Below are 24401 nucleotides of genomic sequence, written 5' to 3'. Positions count from 1 at the left end.
TCCGTACCTGAGTGAACAAGTTCACCCCGTAGTATAATCCAACCCAACTACCCTTCTTACATTACAGATAGCAAACAGCAGGATAATAATAGTGCGAAAAAGTAATACAGAGTTTGTTCCACATAAATCAGTTCATTACTATCCATTAACTTGACGTGAAATCTAAGATCTCCTCCGCGGAATCTTTCCTCCCTCAACCGCTAGCCATGCTCGGTCCCATGAGGTCACTTCCCTTTGCTGTCACAGATGCATCTAAGTTATGTACCGAGTATGCATCCCAATAACTACAACAAGGGGAAAGCTTATCATGCCTGAATCACAACTAGGGTTCGCCTATCTTATATACCACTTCACCATCATCACTAGACGCACGCCAGTTTATCAAATCATCACTGGACACACGCCAGTTTATCAACTCCTCACTGGACACACGCCAGTTTATCAATTCACCACTGGACACACGCCAGTTTCAATCTCATCACAAATCTCAACATCACGCCTGCAGGCAATCTAGAAATAAAACTTTCCAATTCATCCATTATCTAGTATCGTCTAGGTGAATTCTACTCGCATACCACCCCATGTCTCTAGGGTCCAATCTATCACTCAAATCGATGCAATATACAACAAATTAATAATAATTAAAATAATTCATAAACAATGTAATCACGCAACTTATTATGAACGGGCTGTTGCCCTTAATCTTGTATAGTCACAATGTCAACAATAAAGTAAGAGTTTTAAAAGGAATTTAAAAGGAAAATTTTTTAGGCTTTTATCAATTAATTCTAAGATAATAGATTAATTAAAAACTAATTAAATACATTAATTGGATAAAAATATTGAAACATTTATCATGACTTTAATAAGAGTCCTAAAGGTCCTATGCAACCAGTGGAGTGTCAAAAGTTGGGTTCGGAGGGTCACAGAATTTATTTAAATAAAGACGCTAAATAAAGTGACCGAAAGTGAAGTAAATAGAAAATAAATAATTTGCAAATTTAAAATATGTTACTGTTAACAAAATTTCATCTTCAGAATATAGAGAGTCTAAATAAAATTATTCGGGCATTTTTAATAAAGTTATAAGGTCGTAAAGAATTTTTAATTGAAAACACTGTAAAAATAATAATAAATAGTAAATTAAATAAACAAAATATGCAATTAACAAGATAACTTCTTTGAGGTGTGAGGAATCAAGGAAAAATAGTTTGGGTGTTAAAAATATTGTTTGAAAGGTCGCAAATATTTTTCGTTTGTAAACTTTGATAGATAACGAACAAATAATTTAATAAATAGATAATTAAATAAAAAAAATATGATCTTAACAAGTTATGATCTGTGGAGTGTGAAAAGTCTAGGAAAAATAGTTCGGGGGTCGAAAACGATGTTCGGAAGGTCGAAAAGTCGATTCGAAACGAAACAGAACCTGCCGCAAGGTTTGACCGAGTCAATCTTGCGGCTGAGCATCGAACCGCAACCTCAAGCCTGGTTCTTGTGGCCCGAAGGTTGCAGCCGCAAGGTCGCGTCCAGATTCGGTTTTCTTGGTTTTTGGTCACAGTTTTGATGCATGGGTTCGTTCGGGCTATTGGGTTACGCATAAAAACAATAAATATACTTAGAGGAGTGTTTGGAATGGATTATAATACCTTGGTTCGGGCCGAATTGATTTTAAAATGAATTTTGAAACTTTGGAGAAGACAACTTCGGTTTTGGTGATCGGGGGACCTTGGGTTCGAATTGACCGACGATTGGCGATGCTAGGAGTGGTAGGAACAGATTGGAATGGTCGGATTGGGTTTCGATTGGCTTTGGAATGCAAACTCACTTTTCTCTCTCTTTCTTTCTCTCTCTAGAACTCCATGGATTGGAGTTCGATTTTTCTCCGATTTCTCTCTCTCTCTGGACTGGTGGGGCGTGGGGAATTTTGTGGTATGCCCTAGGGTCGGATTCATGGGGTACATATAAGAGAATTTTTATAAAAGTTGATGAAATTTGAGTTTAAAAAGGATTCTAATTCTAGGGCTTGAGATGGACGAAAATAAGAATGGAGATACGATCAGGGAGAGGAGATTGAGACTGAGTAGGAGAGGGAGAGATAGAAGGAATTGTGTGCATGCATGCATGTAATTGAAAATAATTAAAATGGCTAATTAAAATAGGATAATTCATTTTTGTATTTATCTTATCAAGAAAAATAATTAATTTTATTATTAATAACACTAATTAAATTATATTATTAATAATAAAAATTTCGGGTTGTTACAAACATAGTCATAAATGTATTTTTTTTCATTTAATTCTTTCAAGACGTACCCAATAAGAGATAGACCCCCCAGTTGCTCTTTCTTATACAGTGCCTTCACATTGTAAATGCTCTTGATTCCTGTACTAATCGACGAGTCTTGTTGTCTCATAAAACTAAGAATTTTTTGAGGCACGGTGCTGCTGGACATGTCACGAACTAATTGCTGCTGGATTGAAGTTAGTCTTGATGGGTACTCATGTCCCTCAAAACTTTCAGCTGGTTCATGATTATGAAAACTTGTATCAACCTTCAAACCCCACATGACACCGTCTGGAGGTTGTGTTACACCTCGCAGCTTAAATGGACAATCATATTTTTTAGTTCCAGCAATCCTTTGCATTGAATGCCCTTCCGGTTGCGGTTTGTACAATCCTCCCCTTTCACAAATAAGAATGCACTTCGGCATCTTGTTGCCCTTTATACTAGCAAATTTACTTATGATAATCACAAAACCATTTTCCTTACTAACTCTCCACACCCAATCTATCATGACAACTCTAGTTTCAAATATCTATAACAAAAAAAAAAAAAAAGAATACGTATAAGTACAATGTAATATCCCGTATATTAAAAATATTAATTCTTACATGTAAGCTTTAGGTGGCATATAAATAAGGGTGTGTGCATGTGAGAAGCTGGTAAGCTTGAAACATGACAAAATACGTAACAAATATGATGGGCCCAATGGAAATATGACCAGTCGAATCTACAATACCAATGGACTTGCTATGTAAAAGAAAAAATTGAACAGGTAAGAAGAAGGTAATTCTCCTTGCATCTCCATAACTACTGTTGAAGGCATGATATTTATGTTGGATGTTTTGTACTCATTTTTTATCCCTAGAGCACTGTGAAGAGTGTTGCTTTTTAGTTTTTACTATATAAACTGCATTTGGTAAATTAAAAATAGTAGTGCTAAAAAGGACACTCAATCGGGTGGTTCATGGTTTTGGACATGTGTCAATACCATGTGCTTATTAACCAACACATGCAAGCATGATTATTGTGCAAAAAGTCTGGCGTATCCTTGTTGTGCAATAATAACTAACATGGCTAGTCGTAAATTCGGCTCTGTAATTACATCCAACGTAGGAGCTGCTCTTCCCACAAGGAACATCATTCGCAACATCGTTCCCAACTGACCAATTATTCGAAAATGAAAAATTGTACTGATCCATAATGTTCTTTTATGAATTATGAAAATGAAATAAAAGTAGAGAAAATTGTGAAGATGTGGTAAATGAGAGTAAGTGTGAATATATAAACCAAGACATACACAAGTGAAGTAATAGGCAACTGAATATATAGGCTAAACTATCAATGTGTTGCAACAGGCAACAATTCTATCAATGTTGCAGGTCCAACTTTGAACCAAGCACCAACTTTGAACCAAGCACTTGCAACTTAGCACCTAGAACTTTGAACCAAGCACCTGCAACTTTTAACCAATTATCCGAACCTATTTTTTGTTATTTTTTCTTTGTTTAATTAATAATATTTATACTATGTATTTTTTTCCTTTTTTATTTATTTAAAATTATTTTAGTGTTCCGATTTTCAATCCGGTTGAATCGGTGGAAAGATCTTATTTTTTTTATCATTTTATCTTCAATGGTCATAATGAATTTTTGGCCTTGTAGAATCAAATGTTTCTTAGGGCTAATCAACGAGAGCTCTAAAGTCAAAATTTAATTATGCCTTTTAGGATAAAATGATCAGGAAACTAAAATCTTTCCACCAGTTCAAAGGAATTGAAATTTGGAATACTTAAATTTATAACCATATTTTTAATTATATAAACTGCCTAAAAAAGTTAAAATCACGTATTTTTTAAAATAAATTTTATATTTTTGAAATCTACTCAACGAAATCTATCAAACAAGTTTAATATTGAATATGAATATGAAACTGTCATCCCGGCGGATCTATATTCATTACTTAGTCAATATTAAACTACCACAAAAATATAATTTTTTCATTTTACATTATTTCACCATCAATATTAGGCTCGTTTGATAGGTTTCGTTGAGTAGATTTCAAAAATATAAAATTTATTATAAAAAATACATGAAAAAAATTATTAGCATTTAAAATTTTACAAAGAGAGGGAGAGAGAGCGGTGTGTGAGAGAGAGAGCGGGGGGGTTGTAAAAGGGGAGAAGGGGGAGCCGTGTCGGGGCTGACACGAGGGCGATTAGTAATTCACTTAAACAATAAAGATAAAATAAAATGAGTGAAAAATATAATTTTTAATTAGTGTTAGATAAAATAGATAATATTGGTATAGTGTTGAGAGAAATATGAGTAGGTACAATAAAAAAAATGCACTGTTAATCAATATTTTTACATTTCCAGATGTACATTATGTAAGGAAGTATGAGCTATAATAGTTTGAATGGACTGTTTCTCAAGGGAAAATTACCCACAGGCGGTGTGGACTGGAAATAATCACCAACCCATGGTCTGAAGTTTCCAAATTACCAAGACATGGCACCTGGAAGCAATATTACCAATACATGGTATGAGGTATTCAGCATGATGTGAGTGGACAAATTTGCCCTTTGATAAAAAATGAGACACTGTTCCCTTCCCGTTCGTCCCAATGTTTCCCTTTTTCCTTCTCTCTTTTTTCCCTCTTTTCCATTCTCCTGACATACGAAGCAGTCTTCTAGGGTTTGGTCCGGCGGAAAATCATCTGTGCTCCCCAGCCTCTCAAGACTTCTCCCTACTCTCTCCCATTCAACAGGCGATGTGGTTCCCCAACTCCCTCCTTCGCCTCCGTTTGAATCGTCTACTCCGGAGACGCTACCTTCAATCGTCCAAGCTTTGAACATTGCCATTGCCATCGCCAGTTCATCATGTTAGTTTACTCGATCTGTAGAGAGATGTGTGTGTTTTTCGGTGTTTGTAGTTGTGTTATTGGGTTTTGTGTTGCAAAGTTTACTCGATTTGTAGTGAGAATCCTGTGATTTAATTTGGAAGTGTTGTATGCAACCCAAAGTAGAAAAAATTGCATTCATAACTTTGATTGAATTTAAGTAGTTTCTCTTTATGTAGTTGTAGGTTTGAATCCCACGGAAGCCCAAACATTCCTAACTTTGAAGCCATTGGGGAATTTGTCCGGCCATTAACTGTAGGAGCCTGAAATTAATTAGTTGGGTTGCGCACAAATGAACCCAAAAACCTGGTTATAAAAAAAGATAAGAAAATGATTAATGTCATGTTTGGGACACGAAAGATCTCCCACTAGGATATTTCAACTTCTTTGAGAGGAGTTTTGGGAAAATCTTAAGGCAGAGAACAACATTAAGTAGGTCACAAAATGTTAAAACGTCGCTGTTAAGCAACGATATTAAATGGACCTCAAATGTATACTTCTTAAAAGATTCATTTTTCTTGAAAAAAGCCTAACAAGGAAAAAATAAAAACTTTTTTGATGAACTGTTTTTATAGTATGATGATGTTTTCTCAAACAAACTTGGTACAACCGCTAGTTCAAAACAAACCGTCCTGATCATGGCTTGTAGGCTTAGATATTTACATAACTACCTAAAGAATACAAAGTAAACAAAAAATATGATGGCACGCTTTGCTACATTCTATTTGTTTTATGTTTACCTCCATTTAAAAAAATCTCAAACCTATATATGATGGCACCCATAAAGTGTCTTATTTTTTACATAAGGCCACAAGTGCCTCATCATAGTAGCATTATTCCAAATAGTAAGAGACTTTAACCCCAGTCCACCTTAAGCTTTTGGGGTGCACACTGCCAACCATTTGACTTTGGCTCCTGCTCTTTTGAGATTAAGACCAGACCACATAAAATTCTTAAGGATAGCCTCAATCTCTCTCAAAATATTCTTTGGTAAAATTACAAGGAACACCAAAAAGTTTGCATGTTGAATAAGACTGGTTGAATGAGGAGAGCCCTACCACCTAAAGACAACATTCTATTAGACCAGCTATTAATTCTTTGTTGTGTTTGTTCCTTCAACTGCACACAGTCCTCATATTTGAGTTTAATTGAAATGAGAGGCACTCCTAGGTAGCATCTAAAGAATAGCAGTTTTAGTTGTAGCATAGACACCAGAAAAGAAAAGTTTGCTCTTCTGTAAATTAGGCTCCAATCCTGAGGAATAGTAAAATTAATCCAAAGCCTCTTCGAGAACCCTTACTGAAGGATAATCTGCTCCAGCCAAGACGAACAGTTCATGAGCAAAAGCAAGGTAAGAAATATGCAATAGCTTGGCACATCTAGGATGGTAGATGAACTGGCTCTGAGCAATTCTTCTCTAAAGAATAGAATAAAGCCCTTTCATTACCATGACGAAGAGATGTGGGGAAATTGGGTCGCCTTGTCTCAGCCCCTTTCTCCTTTAAAGAACCCTACCAACTCACCATTTATTATCACTGAATACATAGCAAAAGTAATGCATTGGTTGACCCAAAAGATAAACTGAGCAAGAAACTTGAAGGTTAGGAAAGAAGACAAACAGCCGAGATGGTAGGCAAGACAATAAAAAATGAAAAAAATGAAAAGAAAAATTGAGATTCTTGCCTACTGAATATTTAGCTTGTCCCAATAAAAAACTGAAAAGAAAAAGATGGCTTCTGACTTAGACCTATTATGTCTTCTCTCAACATTTCTTACATCTATGATACATTGTTTGCATCATCTACATCGCACGGTATATCTGTTTTGGAAACATTTGTTGTATGAACTATTTTCTGCAAGTGTTATTTTTAATATATCTTCATCTGATACACGTAAGACCTTTTTAAATAATACTCCATCTAATCCCTAATACATTGCCTTTCCTTATTTATATTGACCAGTTTGTATTATGTTGTTTATCTTGTAGAAGCAATCATGGCAGAAGGTACAAGTTATTTTAAGATCTATGCATAGTTATTTGATTTTATCTTCTGTCTAATTCAAGTGTTAAGGGCTGTTGGCCCATTTGAGTTCAATTGTTTCAACAAAAGCAAGCTCAAAAAGTACCACTTCGAAGAATCTTGCAAAAATTTAGGCCTTTTGAGCATAATTTCAGCTTTTCATGTTGGAAAAACACATCAGCTGCAAATCGTGAAGATGCACTATCGAATACCCTTCCTATTCGAACATTTAGCTACAAAAGTTCAATTAGGTTGCAATTTGGACGTCCAAGAATTTGAAGAGCTTCTTCAATTTCGATGTGCATTACTGCAAAAATCCAGTCTGCATAGGGGCTTGAACTGAAGCAGATTACGAATGTTGCATATTACTATCTTACTAATGTTTGAACAGGGCGTTTAGTGTTACTACTATTGTCTCAAAGATAATTTGTTATTCTTCTACTCCATTGTCCTTATGAGATGCACTAGCACTGAGGTTGATATATGGCTCCTCTTTTGTGATTCTAGTAAAATATTGTGCGAGTTATGTATTTCAGTTAATTATCTTCTTTATGTCTCTCTTTGTCGATCTTTTAATCAATATTATGTACAGTTTTAGAATTTATTGGCACTACTGGTTCTTAATTGATTGAAGTTTCTTTTATTTTTTGTAAATGAAGGATGAAAAGAGGACAGAAGCGACCGCGAACTGAAAAAGGGAGTAGTAGTGGGACGAAGGCACCAATGGAAAGTACCAACAACAATCCTTATCCATTATTCCTGTACGTATGTTTACCACCGATGTAGTTAAGTGGATAATGTTTTCAATTCCACGTTGTATTGAGCTGAACAACATTTTGTACGATTTCAAATGCAGTGACGACTACTTAAAAAAAGCAAGAATGGCAGAGACTGGTCCGAGGTTTTTTGTAACACAGGTTAGAGTTATTGCAGTTCTAAGTTGTGAACTTTATGATATTTAAACTTCAGTGGTTCAAATTAATTAATTTTGTCTACATATTTCATGTTTTGGGTCTCAATCTTCCTGTGAACTATGCAGCATAGCTCAGTAGCTACGGAAGCATGGAAGAATATGTCTGATGTTGAGAAAGCACCATTCTTGGACATGGCCAACGAAAGAAAGGCCCGCAATAAGAAGAAACTCCCCATAAAGAAAAAGGCGCCTACGTTGGTATGGCTTCGCATTGGTGGTTCTTTATATAGTTAATTATTACGTTCAAAATATTATTTGTGTCCGAATCATGGTCGTATGAAATATCCCACCCTTATGACCATATCCAACCTTTTATGTATGGGTATATTATTTGCATGTGCAGCCGATATTTCGGAGTAGATGTTCACCCAAGGCATTGGTTAAACAAAATGCGTCCTTAAACAAAGATCAAAGAACTGCTGTAGAAAGACTTGGTTTTGGTTCAATGCTGACACTACAATGTGAAATTCTTAAGCGTGAATTCATATCCAAATTGGTTCACCACTTCAACCCTATCAAAAAGACCTTGGAATTTGGGAGGATGAAAGTCTATTCAATCACGCCAGCTGATGTTGGAAGAGCTTTAGGGCTACCCCTTGGAACTGTACCAGTTACGACTAAGTGTGAAGCGTTTCACTTTGAACACATTCGGCCATGTTTGTGGAAGGGAATGAACAATTAAAGGGAGGGGTGTAGCACCTGAACTGTATGAGGGCATAAGTTTGTCCAATATTGCCAAATTGGACAAACTTCACACTTGTCCTGTCCAAACCAATCCTACATACTTGACAGTGAAAATAAAGTACTTTGAATGCTAATTGTTTGTAAGCCTACACAACGTCACCGAAAACCATTTGGCAAGTCTTTTAGTTCACTTAAGCAATCTCGTAACCGAACATGCTTTCCAGTCAATGCGACCTCATATCCAAGTTCATCATAACCGGAACATATAGCCACATTCTCTGAAAGTGAAGAGAGTTTAGCAATTTTCAAAAATTTATCCTGCTCAAAAAACATCCACGCAAGCATCATGACCACCAAAAGAACAATACACAGCTACTAATCCAACCATAAAACAGCCCACTTTGGTTCTCAAATAAACAATTCCAACACTACGAAAATAAGTGAACCATCAACCATATTATATGTTCCCATTACAATGTCCAAGTCCTTTGGCCTGTCCCTCCCTTAAAGTTGTCACACATAGACCATGGGAACATTACAATCACAGATGCATTACATTTCATTATAATAAGAACCTAATAAGAATAAGTCTCTTACATTCAACAAAACCCAATGTCAGACAACAGCAGTTCAATACATTGCATTAAAATAACAATTACCAACTTCGCATGCATGCCACGAAAAAACCGAAGGCTTGAATGAAAGTAGCATAGATCAATAAAACATAATAATAATAATAGTAATAATAGTTTGAACAAGCTATCGCTCCAACGATCATTCCAGCAAAGGAGACTTGCACGTGGTTCGATTGTGTCCAGGCTCGTGGCAAAGTCCACAAAAAATTGCTTGCTTGTTTTGAAATTGGGACTCAATCCTCTTTTTCTTCGGGCGGCCGGCTGGTCGCTTTGCAACGGGGGGCAGCAATGCTGGCATGGGTGTCGAAGACGATGTAGCTATATCAAATAGATCGCAACCAAACTGAATCTCGTTAATGTGTGGAACCAAATCAGTAGAAGAGGGCATGTCACGGAGAGGAATAGGAGACATTACAGTCGTGTATATAATGAGTTGTGCCTCCACCCTACACAAAGGGTCCACTAGGTTATATATATTGTATGGGGTACCTTGTATCGCGCGCACCACGTGCTTGCAAGGGATTCCTTTCATCTGCCATAACAAGCAACTGCAAGTTCGAGAGTGGAGGTTGACCGCATGAGATTTCCAGTCACCATTGTACACAAGAAACTCCGTAGGAGAAGTTTGCCGGCAAGTAAAACCCTGAGATTTTAACTGAATTTCCTGAATCTTTGTGTCAATGTTACGACCAACCGGCAAGGGATGTCATTTTGTGACCTCCATCTTCCTCCTAAATAACATGTCAGAAGTTATGTTCACGTGCCCCTTGATGAATTGAATGATGTCCAAGTCTCTCAGTTTAATTCAATAGCCATTTTGTGACCTCCATCTTCATCCCTAATACGCAAATGCTTTGACTTGTCCTCAGAAGTACTATAAAATAAAGTCTTCCCCTCGTGGCTAATATCCATACGGGAGCAAACTTTTGTAACTAACTCGTCAAATGATATGCCCTCTTCGATAATTGTGGCTTTAGAAACACCACCCGAATATTTCCCTAACACACCATCTCCATTCACCATGCGCTCACCACCAGAATAACAATAGCACATCAACTTCTTTTGAGGTGTCGTCAACATGGCTGCACAACCATATTCCGGTTTCATTATATAACTACTATGCAATTGATAAGGTTATTTATGGATGGAATGTTAATTTGATAAAAATTAGGTACTTAATAGATAAATTTAGTATTAGGTGGTGGTTCTTTGAACACAAAGACCAAGTCCATATTGCTAAAAGACAACACTCTATGTATGTGTCGACCACATGTATATTGTAAAACGAGCACGTCAACTGTAGCAAATCCGGTAGGGTTTGACTCAGTTGAATTACAACAAATGAAACCAATAAGTTAGCCTTGTATTGGTAATAGTTGTTCACATAGATGAACATCAAACATAAACCATGTAAGAAGTGAGCAACTGATTACTCCTAGTTCCTAGTCTTAATACGATATAGCCCACAGACAAACAAATTATGTTTACAGTTAAGACAACAAAATGAGGCTGTCTATTTCCCCACGTGTCAAAAATGCAGAAATTTGTAGCACAACTTATTGAAGTAATTGAACTTGATGGCATCAAAGATTCTTTAGTTGGAATTCCTGGGCAAAGTGGTCTTTCAACTGAGCAGCGCAAGAGATTAACAAATGCAGCGGAGCTTGTTTGCAATCCCTCCATAATGTTCATGGATGAGGCTACATCAGGTTTACATGCTAACGCATCGGCAATAGTCATGGGCACCGTGACGAATATAGTTGCTACAGGAAGGACAACGGTTTGCACTATCCATCAACCAAGCATTGATATTTTTTAGGCCTTTGGTGAGCTAAGATACGGATCCAACAAAAGCAAATTTAAGGCTACGTAGCTTCCAAAATCGGAAACCTATGATTAACATATTACAGTTCACAAACATCCCTCCCATAAACCAAACACTGTGTCTTGTTATAGAACAGGCCATAATGCATCCAAGTGCCTATAGTCATTGACAAAGAACCATGATGATTCAACCATGGTAATACGTATGCCAACCACGATTAGTAAACCCAAGTCAACAATATACTGAACATGTATAAATCATGTGCTTTTTCCCTACGCAATACGATTACAATTTTCTTGTTGAAGTCATGGTACAACTTCGTCATGATTTTTCAACAACAAAAAAACCTAATCATTTTCTGGTTTGATTACAGAAGAGCCACAACACTATTCGCGTATCTACAAATAAAAAATTTGTTACAACACTACTTATAAGATACTTTCTCAATACATTAACCAACATTTAGCAGACCCCAAAGGGTTGGGACGTAATGCTTCATTTGATTTGGTAATTAACTAACATTCTAATACTATTGAGACTAGGCTTCTTGAATGATCAAACTAAATCAAGTTTCTTTCATTTCACCAGCTCGTACTTCAAAATGTAGATCATGGTGACCAACTAGTGTGTGTCCTCATATCTGTTAGTTTCCAGAACACTACAATAGCATGTAGTCTTTATCTAGACAATACATGTAGATCCCACTTTATGAAAAAGAGGACCAACCACTTTATAAACCCTTTTGACATAAATGTTTGTTTCAGTACCCTCTTGTGCTCAGCTAAGCTACACTAGTGTAAAAGTTACCATTTGTGAGCTCCACTTGACAAATATTATGACTTGTACCATGACTTGGATGGTCCAAGATACAAGGTTTTGCCAAACTTAATCAAATACCTACCAAGTTTTTGGGTTACAGGTGAAATGTGAATATGGACCACATGCATGTTCTGTAAAGACAAAATCACCCAATCATGAAGATCAAAACTCTATACCAACCATGGAAACCATAAACTCTGTTCAGATTAGGAGGTTTTTTTGTTGCAAGTGAAATGTGAATATGGACCACATACATGTTCCGTAAGGACACAATCACCTAATCATAAAGATCAAAACTCTTTACCGACCATGGAAACCATAAACTCTGTTCATATCAGGTGGTCACACGATTTTTTTAAACAAACCCACATGCCAAACAACAACATGAACTAAACAGAGAGTAAAAATTAACAAAATCAAACACAGTGACCTAAATATGGGCATAATACAACAACAAACTCACCAACTCGACCAAAGTAGCTTCTGTCAAAATCTGCAATCAGGGTGCACACAACAATGTGGGCCAAAATCTGCATAAAACAACCCAAAATTTGTCTCAATGTCTGGATACTACGAGTCTGTGTGTGTGAGAAAGAGGGGGGGTTTGGAGTGAGGTTTTGTTCGATTTTCACAGAAGACACACACACGCACCTACGAGAGAGAGAGAGAGAGAGAGAGAGAGAGAGAGAGAGAGAGAGAGAGAGAGAGAGAGAGAGAGAGAGAGCTACCTGGAGAGAGAGGGTCGAGAGTTGCTGAGAGGGTTTGAAATCAGAAAGCGATGGATTTGGGAGGGATTGAGTTTAGGGCTTTTTACAGATAATATATGGGAGGGTATATTTGTCATTTCAACTAGGCCTACCATGTTTTGGTGAATTTCTCCTCATGTCATGAAAATGGTGATTTTGAGAAATGAGACCATGGGTTGGTGATTATTTCCGGTCAACACCACCTGTTGGTAATTTTCCCTTTCTCAATCTGACCGGCACCAATCACCTTCTTGTAAAATTCCCCATTCTTCTTTGCGTCTCTCTCTCACTCTCTCTCTTCCCAAGTGGTAATCCAAGACGAAGACATTGCGCGCAACAATTGACACCTAAACCTAGAAGAAAAGGAGAAATTTTGAGGAAGAAGACACAGAGAGAGCCATGTCCGATTTCATTCCTGAAGAAGTCGTGGTGGATATACTCTCCAGATTACCAACAAAATCCCTAATCCGATTCAGGTCTGTTTCCAAACTCTGGAACTCTCTCATTACCAGCCCTAATTTCATCACTTCCCACTTCAATCAGTCACTCGCAAACCCTATAAACAGCTACGACAATCTCCCTCTCGTAATAGTCAGGCAATGCATTGTTGATGACAGATGGTCCAGATTAGAGCACTACAAACTATTTATTGATACCGGTGACGACGATAACACATTTGATGAATATCTAGAAATCCCATTCCCCCTCAAGAGCTCCCGTCGTCCCTTTTACGTTTTACTGGGTTATGTGAAAGGTTTGTTCTGTGTTTTCGAACAAGAGGAAATTTTCCTTTGGAATCCGTCCATCAGAAAGTCAATAAGCCTTCCCAAGCCTTGCATTACAACAAAGACGCACGGTTCCATGGCGTATGACCTAGGGTTTGGATATGATTCACGGACAAACGATTATAAGGTGGTTAGGGTTTTAACCCTTCGTGGAACTAAACCATCCGAAGAGGTGGAGGTCCCTCTCGTTGAGGTTTACTCCCTTAATGTGGGCTCGTGGAAAGTTTGTAGTGGAGCGGGCGACTCTTTTCCCCTCGAAGTTCGAATAAGGTATTCGCGATGCCCGTCCGCTTGTTTAGAAGGGGCTATCCATTTTGCAGCAGTGCATAGAAGCAATTGGAGCGTTAGATTGATTTGTTCGTTTGATTTGGGTGACGAGGTGTTTAGAACGATAGCGCTGCCAAATGTTCATGCCAATTCGAGAACCGATATCAGAACAATAGTATTCAGGGGATTGCTTTCTGTTTTATGGTACGATGAATCTGATCATGCAAACAAGTTTTGTTCTATTTGGATAATGAAAGAGTATGGTGTAGTTGATTCTTGGTATAAGTATGTCAAAGTTGATCTAACCGGACGAATTAAACGGGTTCTAGGTGTCCGAAAGAATGGTCATATATTATTGCAGGGAGACGAACCATGTCATTGGGAGCTTTCTTCCTATGACCCAGGGAATAAGGAAATCAAGAAGTTGGGAATTCTTGGGACTGTTGGACATTTTCATGTTGATACCTATGAGGAGAACATTATCTTACTCAATAAAACAGATGCTCAAGTATCTTGAAGGGGAGGGAGCAGGAAGAGGAAGGACAGGTAAATGCATGACTCAACTTAGGTTTCATCATTTCTTTTAGTTGTTCTACTTCTATTGTATGTTTTGCATAATCGAAACAATAGTTTTTGTTTTTTCATGTGATAAGTACTTCATTTATTAAAGACAGAACAAAGAATACACAGTCTTGGGCATGCCCTAGAACAGACCAAAATCAAGATTACAAACAAGAATCCCTACTATATGGCCAGAAATACATCATCATTGGACCATCCTACACCAGGCTTTAGCTAATGAAGATATTCTGAGCATAATGCCAGTGAAGGAGGATTACAAACTTTAGCTAACCTTGTGGTTGTCCTATTGTAGCAGATGTCTTCTTGTGCCTCTTGCATTTCAACATAGGCTTGTAAGGTTTGATATCCATATCCTACACGTAGCCTTGCTGTATGTCTAGAGCATGAGTAATGAAATAATAGCTTGTTTCTTTCAGAGTATTAGGAACTTATTTGGCCCCGTTTGACTGGAATATAAATGTTGCAGGTAGAGATGATGGTTAAAGAGGCTGAAAGGTTCGCGAAGGAGGCTAAGGAAAGAAGGGTGGTTATAGACAAAAAACCAGGCAGATTCTATTGTTACCTAACTAAAAGCAGCTCAAGGAATTGGGAGACAAGGTACCTGCTTCTGTCAAGTAGAAGGTGGAGGCCAAACTGAAAGAACTGAAGGATGCTATCTCTAGTGGTTCGACTCAATCCGTTGTGGAGCTTGGGCAGTCTCTTTACAGCCAGTCCAGGGCTCCTGGTGCTGAACCCGCCAGTGTTCTAAATGGCGGCCGCCGAGGCTGCCTAGGCGCTTGGAGGTATCCTGCTGCCACGCCAATACCCCTTGGCGTTTGATTTGGCGCCCAGGGAGGTTTGGCGGTGTTTGGCGGCCGCCTAGGCGGCCATGGCGGTCTCGGCGATTTGGCGCCCAGGGAGGTTTGGCGGCCGCCTAAGCGGTCTTGGCGGCATCATCGACGCCTTTGGTGGCCTTTGGCGGCCTAAAATGTATAGTATTAAACTAATGTAGATCAAGTTTTGGAAGGGTATGGAGGAGAAGAGTTAAAGAAAGGAGATGAACTTTTAACTTGGCATTAGAGATCTCCGATCTCGTTTATTTCTACTGATTGTCTTATTCAACTTATTTGCTAGTTGCTACTACTTAATTTCATTTGAATTTGTACATTAAACTTTGCATTATGGTTATGTAGAACTTTGAACTTGTATTATGGATACATAGAATATAGTTTGATTGGATAATGGTTTGTTAAAAAAAAAAAAAAAAAAGCCGAATTGCTTGGCGGCGCCTAGGCGGCTTGGCGCTTGGAGGTGGGTCTCCGCCCTACTAGCGCCAAGCGCCATTTAGAACATTGGAACCCGCAGAAGGTGGTGCTAATACTGGGTCAACTTGCTTAACTGGAAAAGCAGCTGATGAAGATGGAGATGTAATCGATGCGGACTTCACTGAAAGCAGGTGATATATATGAGAGGGCTGACCTGTACCTTTTTGAGAACCATCCAAACACCTCTACCTTTTTGTGTTGTTCTAAATGGAACTTGGTAGGTACTGTGTATTGTCACTCTCTATGTAAATGTGCATGGGTATATAGATTTCCAAGGTTTTCTGCAGCCAGTTGTTTTTGAGTTAAAGTACGTCTTGCATTGTTGGAGGAAACAGGTACTTCAAGCATCTTGGGGATAGGTTTTATGTACACATATAGAATGGGAAATGGGTTTCTAGCATTTGTGTAAGATTTTCAGCGATTGGGTCAATTTCTGTTGAAATATCATGCAGCGTTCATGAAACCTGTGTTTCTTAGTTCTCTGTTTGGTACGGGCGTGGTTTGGATGGCCATCAAAGAACCTATGGCCGGAGTTTGTTCGCATTGGTAGTTCTATTTACATTTCGAAATGCTATTTTGAAATGGAGATTTCGTTATTGGATTTTCCCTTCGCAGGCAATGTTAATTGGTCTGATAGTTCATTAGATCAGAAAGCCCACTCTACAGCCAGTAGCAGCATTTCGAGCTTGACCCATGTTCAAGGCGTCTTTAGTTCCTAGTTTGATCTTAATTGTAGTTGGTTCTGGGGATACTCCCTCCGTTCTAATTTAATAGTCACTCGTTCCATTTTAACCAGATAAAAAATTAGTTACTGTATATCTTTAAATTGGTAATAAATTTTATATCAAATATGAGTTTTGTTTGATATCTCTCAATTAATTTTATAATATAATGTTTTGAAAATCACATAAAATATTACTAATTACAAGATATAATCATTTAAAAAGTGACACGAATTTTTAAAAAAAACTATTAAATTTGGACAGAGGGAGTATTATTTTTGGATTTTTAATTTGGTGTTGGTCGGGGGTTTTTCTTCTGCTTTCAGGTGCTTGATTGGAGGAAGCACTGGTCCAATAACTTTTGCAATTGTCTCAAGAAGAGAAATAAAAATGTAGAAAATATAGATAAATCGAAAAACGGCCCATGGCCCACCTTAGGGTTCGTGCGGTGTCTCATTGTGGAGAAATTTTTCGGTACTGGGTGGGTGGGTATCCGAGTAACGCATGCAGGCCGTTCAAAAGTGTGTTGGACAACCCAGATAGAAACCCTTTCTCTTCTTTCACCCCACTCCACCACTGTTTCCTCTTTCGCTATTTTTTTCTCTCTCCGAATCCAAGCCGTCCAAAACCGGAATGGACGGTCCAAGTGCACTGAACGGATATCACGTGATACCTAGCAGACACTGAAAAATTTCTCCTCATTGTGCCAGCTGTGCATAATCTCAATTGAAGATTTTCCTCCTTCCCTCTTCTGCGTAATACTTATTACACATGTATCGCGTGTGCTCGAGCGTGTATACATAGTGCTATTCGCTATGTCATACCCTCATGTGGTGTTCTACTTTTTAAAAAAGTACTTTTTTTTCAAACGAAGGTAATTTCAAACTCAAATAAAATAAAAATGAAAAATATTTTTTCAATTTTTTTTGCACCGTTTAAAAGATCTTAATGAGATTTATCAAACAAGATCCATATTGGTAGGAAAATTATTTGCGTACACACATGATTTTAAGCTTGAAATTACCTTCTTTTTCAAAAAATACTTTTTCCACAAAAGTGAAACACCCCCTCATTATGCCAGCATCGCGTATGCTTAATTTCATTGGAGATTAATCTCAATTGAAGATTTTCCTCCTTCCTCTTCTGCATAATACGAATTGCACTTGTAGCATGTGTGCTTGAGCGTCTATATATACTTAGTGCTATTCGCTATGTCATTATGCTATAGTTTGACTTCTAAGCTTCATCATTTTTCTACATTGCCTGCTTCGTGCCGGAATTCGTTAAGTTTAACAGATATGTTTTTTATTTCCTTGAACAGCGAAGAAGACATTTTGTTAACCAATTGTAACAGTTACAAGGATTAAAGGGCAAGAGCAGAAAACATCACGATATGTGGAAGCATCCCAACGTGGTTGAGACCCTAACCCGAGACAATAACAGTTGCAAGGTTAATTTTTTTTATTAAGCAAAAAAAGATAAACTTCATGAAGACACCAGTGCCAACCAACGATCATAATCCACACTGCAAAAGGAAACCTGGGTACATGTACGGAATATTCCGGCATGGGTTAGCTAAATGAATCATCTTTCGCTGCATAACTTCGGTTCTTGGCAAGCTACTGTTAATCAAATAACTCAATGGCATGATATTTTCCTCGTAACAGTACACAGACAAACGCTCTAACTTTACGAATGAAGGATATGTGACGATGAAAGAAACTAGAGAAGTACAAGCATTTCAAGCTTCGCTTTTTTGGGGTCAAATGAATAAACAAGAAGGGGTGAGTCCCTCTCTTCACGGGACGTCCATAACATGTCACCTCCATGTTTATTTCCCGATAAACTGCATTCACCGATAGCAGTGCCAACTCATATATTTTGGAGGCCCGAAGTAAATTTTCTATATTGAGTCCTTTACATGTTCATGATTTCTTTAAAAAATGATAAAAGTACAAAAATTAAACTAAAAGGATACAATTATGACAATAAAAATGTAAAAAAGATATGCTTGCAATTATGGAAATACATGGGAGTCGAACCACGCACTCTCAATAGCATGACGGTATTATGTGACTTAAACCAAGTATCTAGTTTGTGTTTGTGTTTGTGTTTTTATTTGAAAACATTCTAATATTAATACGTAAATTACATTACAATGGGGCCTCAATTTTGGATCAAAATTCGGGGGCCAGAAGCGGTTGTTTCCCTCACCTATCCTATAAGCCGGCCCTAACCGATAGTATGTGTAATTTCGATAAGGTGGTTAACCCAAGAACATTCTGATGATTGTTGACTAGTTCTTTCGGGTTCCATCGCCCAGAGCTCTAAATGCATCTCAATCATCGGCAGCCGAGCTAGATGGTTTCTGAATGGATACAAAAAGCAGCCTCCATGACTTGTTGTGCTTGGCCGGGGGCGAACCACCCGATACTCCTCCGATTGGAAGTCGAAACCAATGATATGGTTTCCACTAGGATGCCACCAAAAGATACTCCCATTAATGTAAGCAGTTGCCCTACACAGGTCAAGTGACAACGTTGGGAGGCTTCTCCACGACTTGTCCTTGCCCAGGGTAAGAATCTCCATTAACGTAGAAGAGTACTCAAGATCAGATGATTCTAAAAGATCATTATGAAGGGAGGATACTCTAATCAACTTGTATTCCTCATAATCATAAACATACTCCAAATGGTAATGAAAGATCATGGAGTACTCTCCAAGAAATTGATGACGATGATCATCGTAATTGAATGAAGAAGCGAGAGGAGGAATCTCCACAATTTCACTGAGTAGAGACGTTGCAAATGGCTAACCCACCGTGCAGATTTGTTTGTGAGTAAAAACAAACGATGCCATTAACTGGTGCCGTATTTGCATCATAACAATAGAACACATCACTTTATTTCTTCCTTCATAACTCCATTGTTGCAATTGTGTGGGGACACAGTAAATTGGTGAACCGCCGCCGATTCAACATCATCGGGGCTAGGGCTCGCGTGGAGAAAATCAAACGAGAGGTTAGAATCAGAAGCACATACTATTAATAGGTCACCAACAAGGCCAGTTGCAGAAGCAGAACGAGAACGCGAACACGCATTGTGTGCCTTGACAAAGCAAGGGTCGCAGATGGTTGAGCACCATAGCTTGGACACGCTTTTGAATCGCATCAAAGACTTGGCTGGAAGCCTAGTGAGCACTTCCTCCACCAGTAAATAGTGAGGGAGCTGCAACACCACCACCACCTCGTCCTCCAAGTCCTCTAGAATATCCTCCTCCTTGATCTCCAGTGCACAAGCCGCGCACCGCCACAGATTCTCCATGATCATCTTCCCGTCTATTAATTGTCCCCCGGCTCCCACATACCTTGACAGCGTAGAGGACCGTTCAATGCAGTACTCCATGACTTTGTGGGTAACGTCGCCGCCGGAGGAGTAGGGTAGCTCCACCACTGCATCTTCGCCGCCTCCACCCTCCTCGGAGCTCAGCAGCACTCTCTTCCTCCTCTTATTATCACAAGATAATAATAACGATGATGATCCTCTTGCTGGCATTGTAGCGAAGGAACACCCAACGATGCTTCTATTCTATGCGTTAGTATAGTATAGTACACCACGAATATCTATCAACCTATATATATAGCTTGTGGTCCAGACAGAGTTCTGTTTCTACCTTTAATTCGATTTGGAAAAGGATATCACTTGAACTCGATTTGGAAAAGGATCACTTTCCTGAAGAAAAAAAAAAAAACCCAGAACCAAACACCTCAGCTGGGGGATGAGTGTAATAAGTATCTCAAAATAAAGATGAATGGGTGTAAAGAGGTTATCGAATCGCCACGGATGTGATCTCTCTTCAAGGTTCTTCCGTCTGTGGAGCGTACGTAAGCTACACCGCATCTGCTACTGTGAGGAAGATCTTGCCGTCTCCTATCAAGTTTGCAAAGCGAGATGCGTAGAGAATATCCATCACTGCTCGCCCCGGATTTGCTAAAACAAGCTGTTCAAAGGGTAGTACATAAAAGGTAATACACATCATTTTAAGTACTTGATAATCTTCACTACGGTTTTGAAAACTCAGTACTTTTTTGTTTTTCCGAGTTCTACCTCAATTTCTCTCTGTTAGAACTATGTCTCATGTGTTAGGGGTGTTGTACGGTAGGGTTCGTAAATGGGTATTTTTGGAATACAGACCAAATACCAGATTAGGGTTAGAATAGAGTCAATATAAATACTCTTTGTTGTAAACCCTAATTCATACTGTGATAATAAAGAACAGCAGCCGCTCTCGCTCCGTGGACGTACCCGATTTTTGGAAACCACGTATATCTCTGTGTTGATTCTTTATTGTTTATACTCGTAAATCGTGTGAGTGTGTGTGTGTCGATCCTAACAAGTGGTATCAGAGCTACAGGCTGTTTTAGATCACACAGAAGAACGATGTCATCGAGTTCGTCTGTTTCGAAGTTCGATGGAACTTCGAATTTCGGATTGTGGCAACAGCGGGTAAAGGATCTGTTGGTGCAGCAGGGCTTGTACAAGGGATTGAAGGCGAAGCCAGAAGCCATGTCTAACGACGATTGGAAAGAACTCCAGATGAAGGCGGTGAGTACGATTCGTCTGTGTCTTGCAGACGAAGTTATGTATCACGTGTTGGGTGATGAATCGCCGGCTGGGGTCTGGACTAAACTGGAGAGCAGGTATATGTCAAAGTCGTTGACGAACAAACTGTTTCTAAAGCAGAAACTGTTTGGGTTGAAGATGGCCGAGGGTGCTGATCTGATTCAGCGTATCAACACGTTCAATCAGGTTGTGAGTGACCTGCAACGGATTGACGTAAAGTTTGAGGAGGAAGACGAAGCGCTGATGTTACTGTGTTCACTACCGATTTCTCTTGAAACCCTAGTTACAACCTTACTTTGGGGGAAAGAAACCCTAGAATTGGAGGAAGTCACTGCAGCCCTTCTGGCGTATAATCAATGCAAGCAACAAACAGAATCGCTGCAGGGTGAAGGTCTGGTGGTTAAGGGGTACGGGGATCGTGGCAGGAAGAATGAGAGGGGTAAATCAGTTTCGGGGCATGGGAGGTCTCAGTCAAAGAACAGGTCCGAGGGCACGTTTGAGTTCAAGTGTTACAGGTGTCGTGAACCGGGGCACATGAAGAAAGATTGTCCGCAGAAGAGTAAGGGAACTAACTGGAAGAAGAAGAGAAAGGCAGGGGAGAGGAAAGATGGATCAACTTCTGCAAACGTTGTGGAGCAGGAGTCAGATGACGGTGATATGCTTTCAGTCTCAGCAAGTTCAGATCACATGGCAGATTCGTGGATTATGGATTCAGCATGTTCTTTTCACATATCTCCTATCAAGGAATGGTTCAACACATATAGGTCAGTGGATTGTGGTAATGTTCTTATGGGTAACGATGCATCGTGTAAAGTCATAGAAATAGGCACAATTAAAATCAGAATGTATGATGGTGTTGTGAGAACTTTGGGGGATGTTAGACATGTTCCAGAATTGAGAAAGAATTTAATTTCGTTGGGAACCTTAGACTCCAATGGCTGTGGGTATAAAACAGAGAGTGGAGTCATGAAGGTAACGAAGGGTGCTATGGTGATGATGAAGGCTTGTAAAGTTCTTGGTAATATTTACAAGTTGGTAGGGAGTACAGTTGTAGGTGGAGCTGCTGCCACTACAACAGACGATACTGATGATACTATGCTTTGGCATATGCGGTTGGGACATATGGGAGAGCGTGGGATGTTAGAGCTGCATAAAAAGAATCTGCTGAAAGGGGTTAAATCGTGTGAATTGAATTTCTGCAAGTTTTGTGTTTTGGGGAAACAGTGTAAGGTGCAGTTTAGGAATGCAACTCACAGAATGAAGGGAATTCTTGACTACGTTCATTCAGATGTTTGGGGGCCAGTGAGGGTAGCTTCGAAAGGAGGATCTCTATATTTCTTGACCTTTATTGATGATTTTTCAAGGAAAGTTTGGGTGTACTTCATGAAGCACAAGTCTGAAGTCTTTGCTAAGTTCAGAGTGTGGAAAGCTGAAGTGGAAAACCAGATAGGGAAAAAGATTAAGTGCCTCAGGACAGATAATGGGAAAGAATTCCAGAATGGGCCTTTTCTGAAGTTTTGTGAGGAACATGGGATTCAGCGACACTTTATAGTTCGGAAGACAGCACAGCAGAATGGGGTGGCAGAAAGAATGAACAGAACCATTGCAGAAAGGGCACGGTGTTTGATATTGAATGCGGGACTTCCGAAGGTTTTTTGGGCAGAAACAATGAGTATGGCATGCTTTGTTATAAACAGGTCACCGAGTGCTGTTTTGAATGGGAAGGTAGCTGAGGAGATGTGGACAGAGAAAGAGGTTGACTACTCAGGGTTGAGAGTTTTTGGGTGTCCGGCCTATGTTCATGTTCCCAGTGATGAGAGGTCAAAGCTTGATGCGAAGTCTAGATAGTGTATCTTTCTTGGTTATGAGAAAGGGGTCAAAGGGTACAAGCTTTGGGATTCAAAGACAAAGAAGGTGGTGATCAGTAGGGATGTGGTATTTGATGAGGACTCTATGATCAAGGCACATCAGAGAGTTCAAAATTCTGAGTTAGAGGAAGTGAACAGCAAATAGCAGGGCGTACAGATTGAGCTGGAAAGTTTTGATATAGGTGATACTCAGCCAGATGAATAGCTTGATCAACAGCAGCAGCAAGAGCAGCAGCAAAGCTTGGCCGCTGGGAGAACCAAGCGCACTATCAAGCCACCAGTGAGGTATGGGTTTGATGACTTGGTTTCTTATGCATTGACTACCACTAGTGGGGATCCATCTACTTTTCAGGATGCTATTACGAGTTCTGAAAGGGACCAATGAATGGAAGCCATGGTAGAGGAAATGGAGTCTATGTATAAGAATAAGACTTGGGAGTTGAAAGAACTGCCCAAGGAAAAGAAGCCAGTGGGTTGTAAGTGGGTATACAAGCAGAAAGAGGCAGCAACAGAAAAAGAGAGGGAAAAGTTCAAGGCTCGGTTAGTGGCAAAAGGGTATTCACAGAGGAAGGGGATTGATTTTGATGATGTCTTTTCTCCAGTGGTGAGGCATACGTCAATCAGGATTATCTTGGCATTGATGGCTAGCTATGATCTGGAGTTAGAGCAGATGGATGTGAAAACGACATTCCTCCATGGTGATTTGGAGGAAGTCATATACATGGAACAGCCTGAGGGGTTCAAGCAGCCAGAGACTGAGCATCTTGTTTGTAAGTTGAAGAAGTCCCTTTATGGGCTGAAACAGTCTCCAAGACAATGGTACAAGAGGTTTGACTCTTTCATGATACGGATTGGGTACACACGCTGTGAGTATGATTGTTGTGTTTATGTTAAGAGTCTTGATGATGGTTCCTATATTTTCTTGCTTCTTTATGTGGATGATATGCTGATTGCTGCAAAGAGTATGGTTGAGGTAAACAGGTTGAAGCCTTTATTGGGTAAAGAGTTTGACATGAAGGATTTAGGAGCGGCAAGGAAGATACTTGGGATGGAGATTCGCAGAGATAGGTCAGCTGGTAAGTTGTGGTTATCTTAAAAGAATTATGTGGTGAAAGTGTTGGAGAGGTTTAGTATGAATAATGCCAAACCGGTCAGCACTCCATTGGCAAGTCATTTCAGATTATCTTCAACTCAGTGTCCGGTGTCAGATGAAGAAATTGAGGATATGTCAAGGGTGCCTTATGCAAGTGCAGTGGGTTGCTTAATGTATGCAATGGTTTGTACGAGGCCTGATTTGGCACATGCAGTTAGCACAGTCAGTAAGTACATGGCCAAACCAGGCAGAGAGCATTGGAAGGCAGTC

General features: G+C 39.2%; 1 protein-coding gene across 2 annotated transcripts; it reads left to right on the top strand.

The window, feature by feature from the left end:
• Positions 1 to 13114: 13114 nt before the first annotated feature.
• LOC131307371 (F-box protein At3g07870-like) lies at positions 13115 to 16278 on the top strand. 2 transcript variants are annotated; one of them, XR_009194108.1, is made up of 3 exons: positions 13115 to 14486; positions 14989 to 15261; positions 15867 to 16278. XR_009194108.1 is itself a non-coding variant. In XM_058333844.1 (2 exons), the coding sequence occupies exon 1, from the start codon at positions 13288 to 13290 to the stop codon at positions 14455 to 14457; it is 1170 nt and encodes a 389-aa protein (XP_058189827.1). In that variant the 5' UTR covers positions 13115 to 13287; the 3' UTR covers positions 14458 to 14486; positions 14989 to 15712. The 2 variants fall into 2 exon arrangements, 1 of the variants encoding a protein (XP_058189827.1); XM_058333844.1 differs by lacking the exon at positions 15867 to 16278 and having other exon boundaries at positions 14989 to 15712.
• The last annotated feature ends 8123 nt before the right edge of the window (positions 16279 to 24401 follow it).

Source organism: Rhododendron vialii, chromosome 11a (genome assembly GCF_030253575.1).
Source record: "Rhododendron vialii isolate Sample 1 chromosome 11a, ASM3025357v1".
NCBI lineage: Eukaryota > Viridiplantae > Streptophyta > Magnoliopsida > Ericales > Ericaceae > Rhododendron > Rhododendron vialii.
The sequence above is the reverse complement of the archived record's forward strand: the minus strand, read 5'-3'. Positions and strand labels throughout refer to the sequence as shown.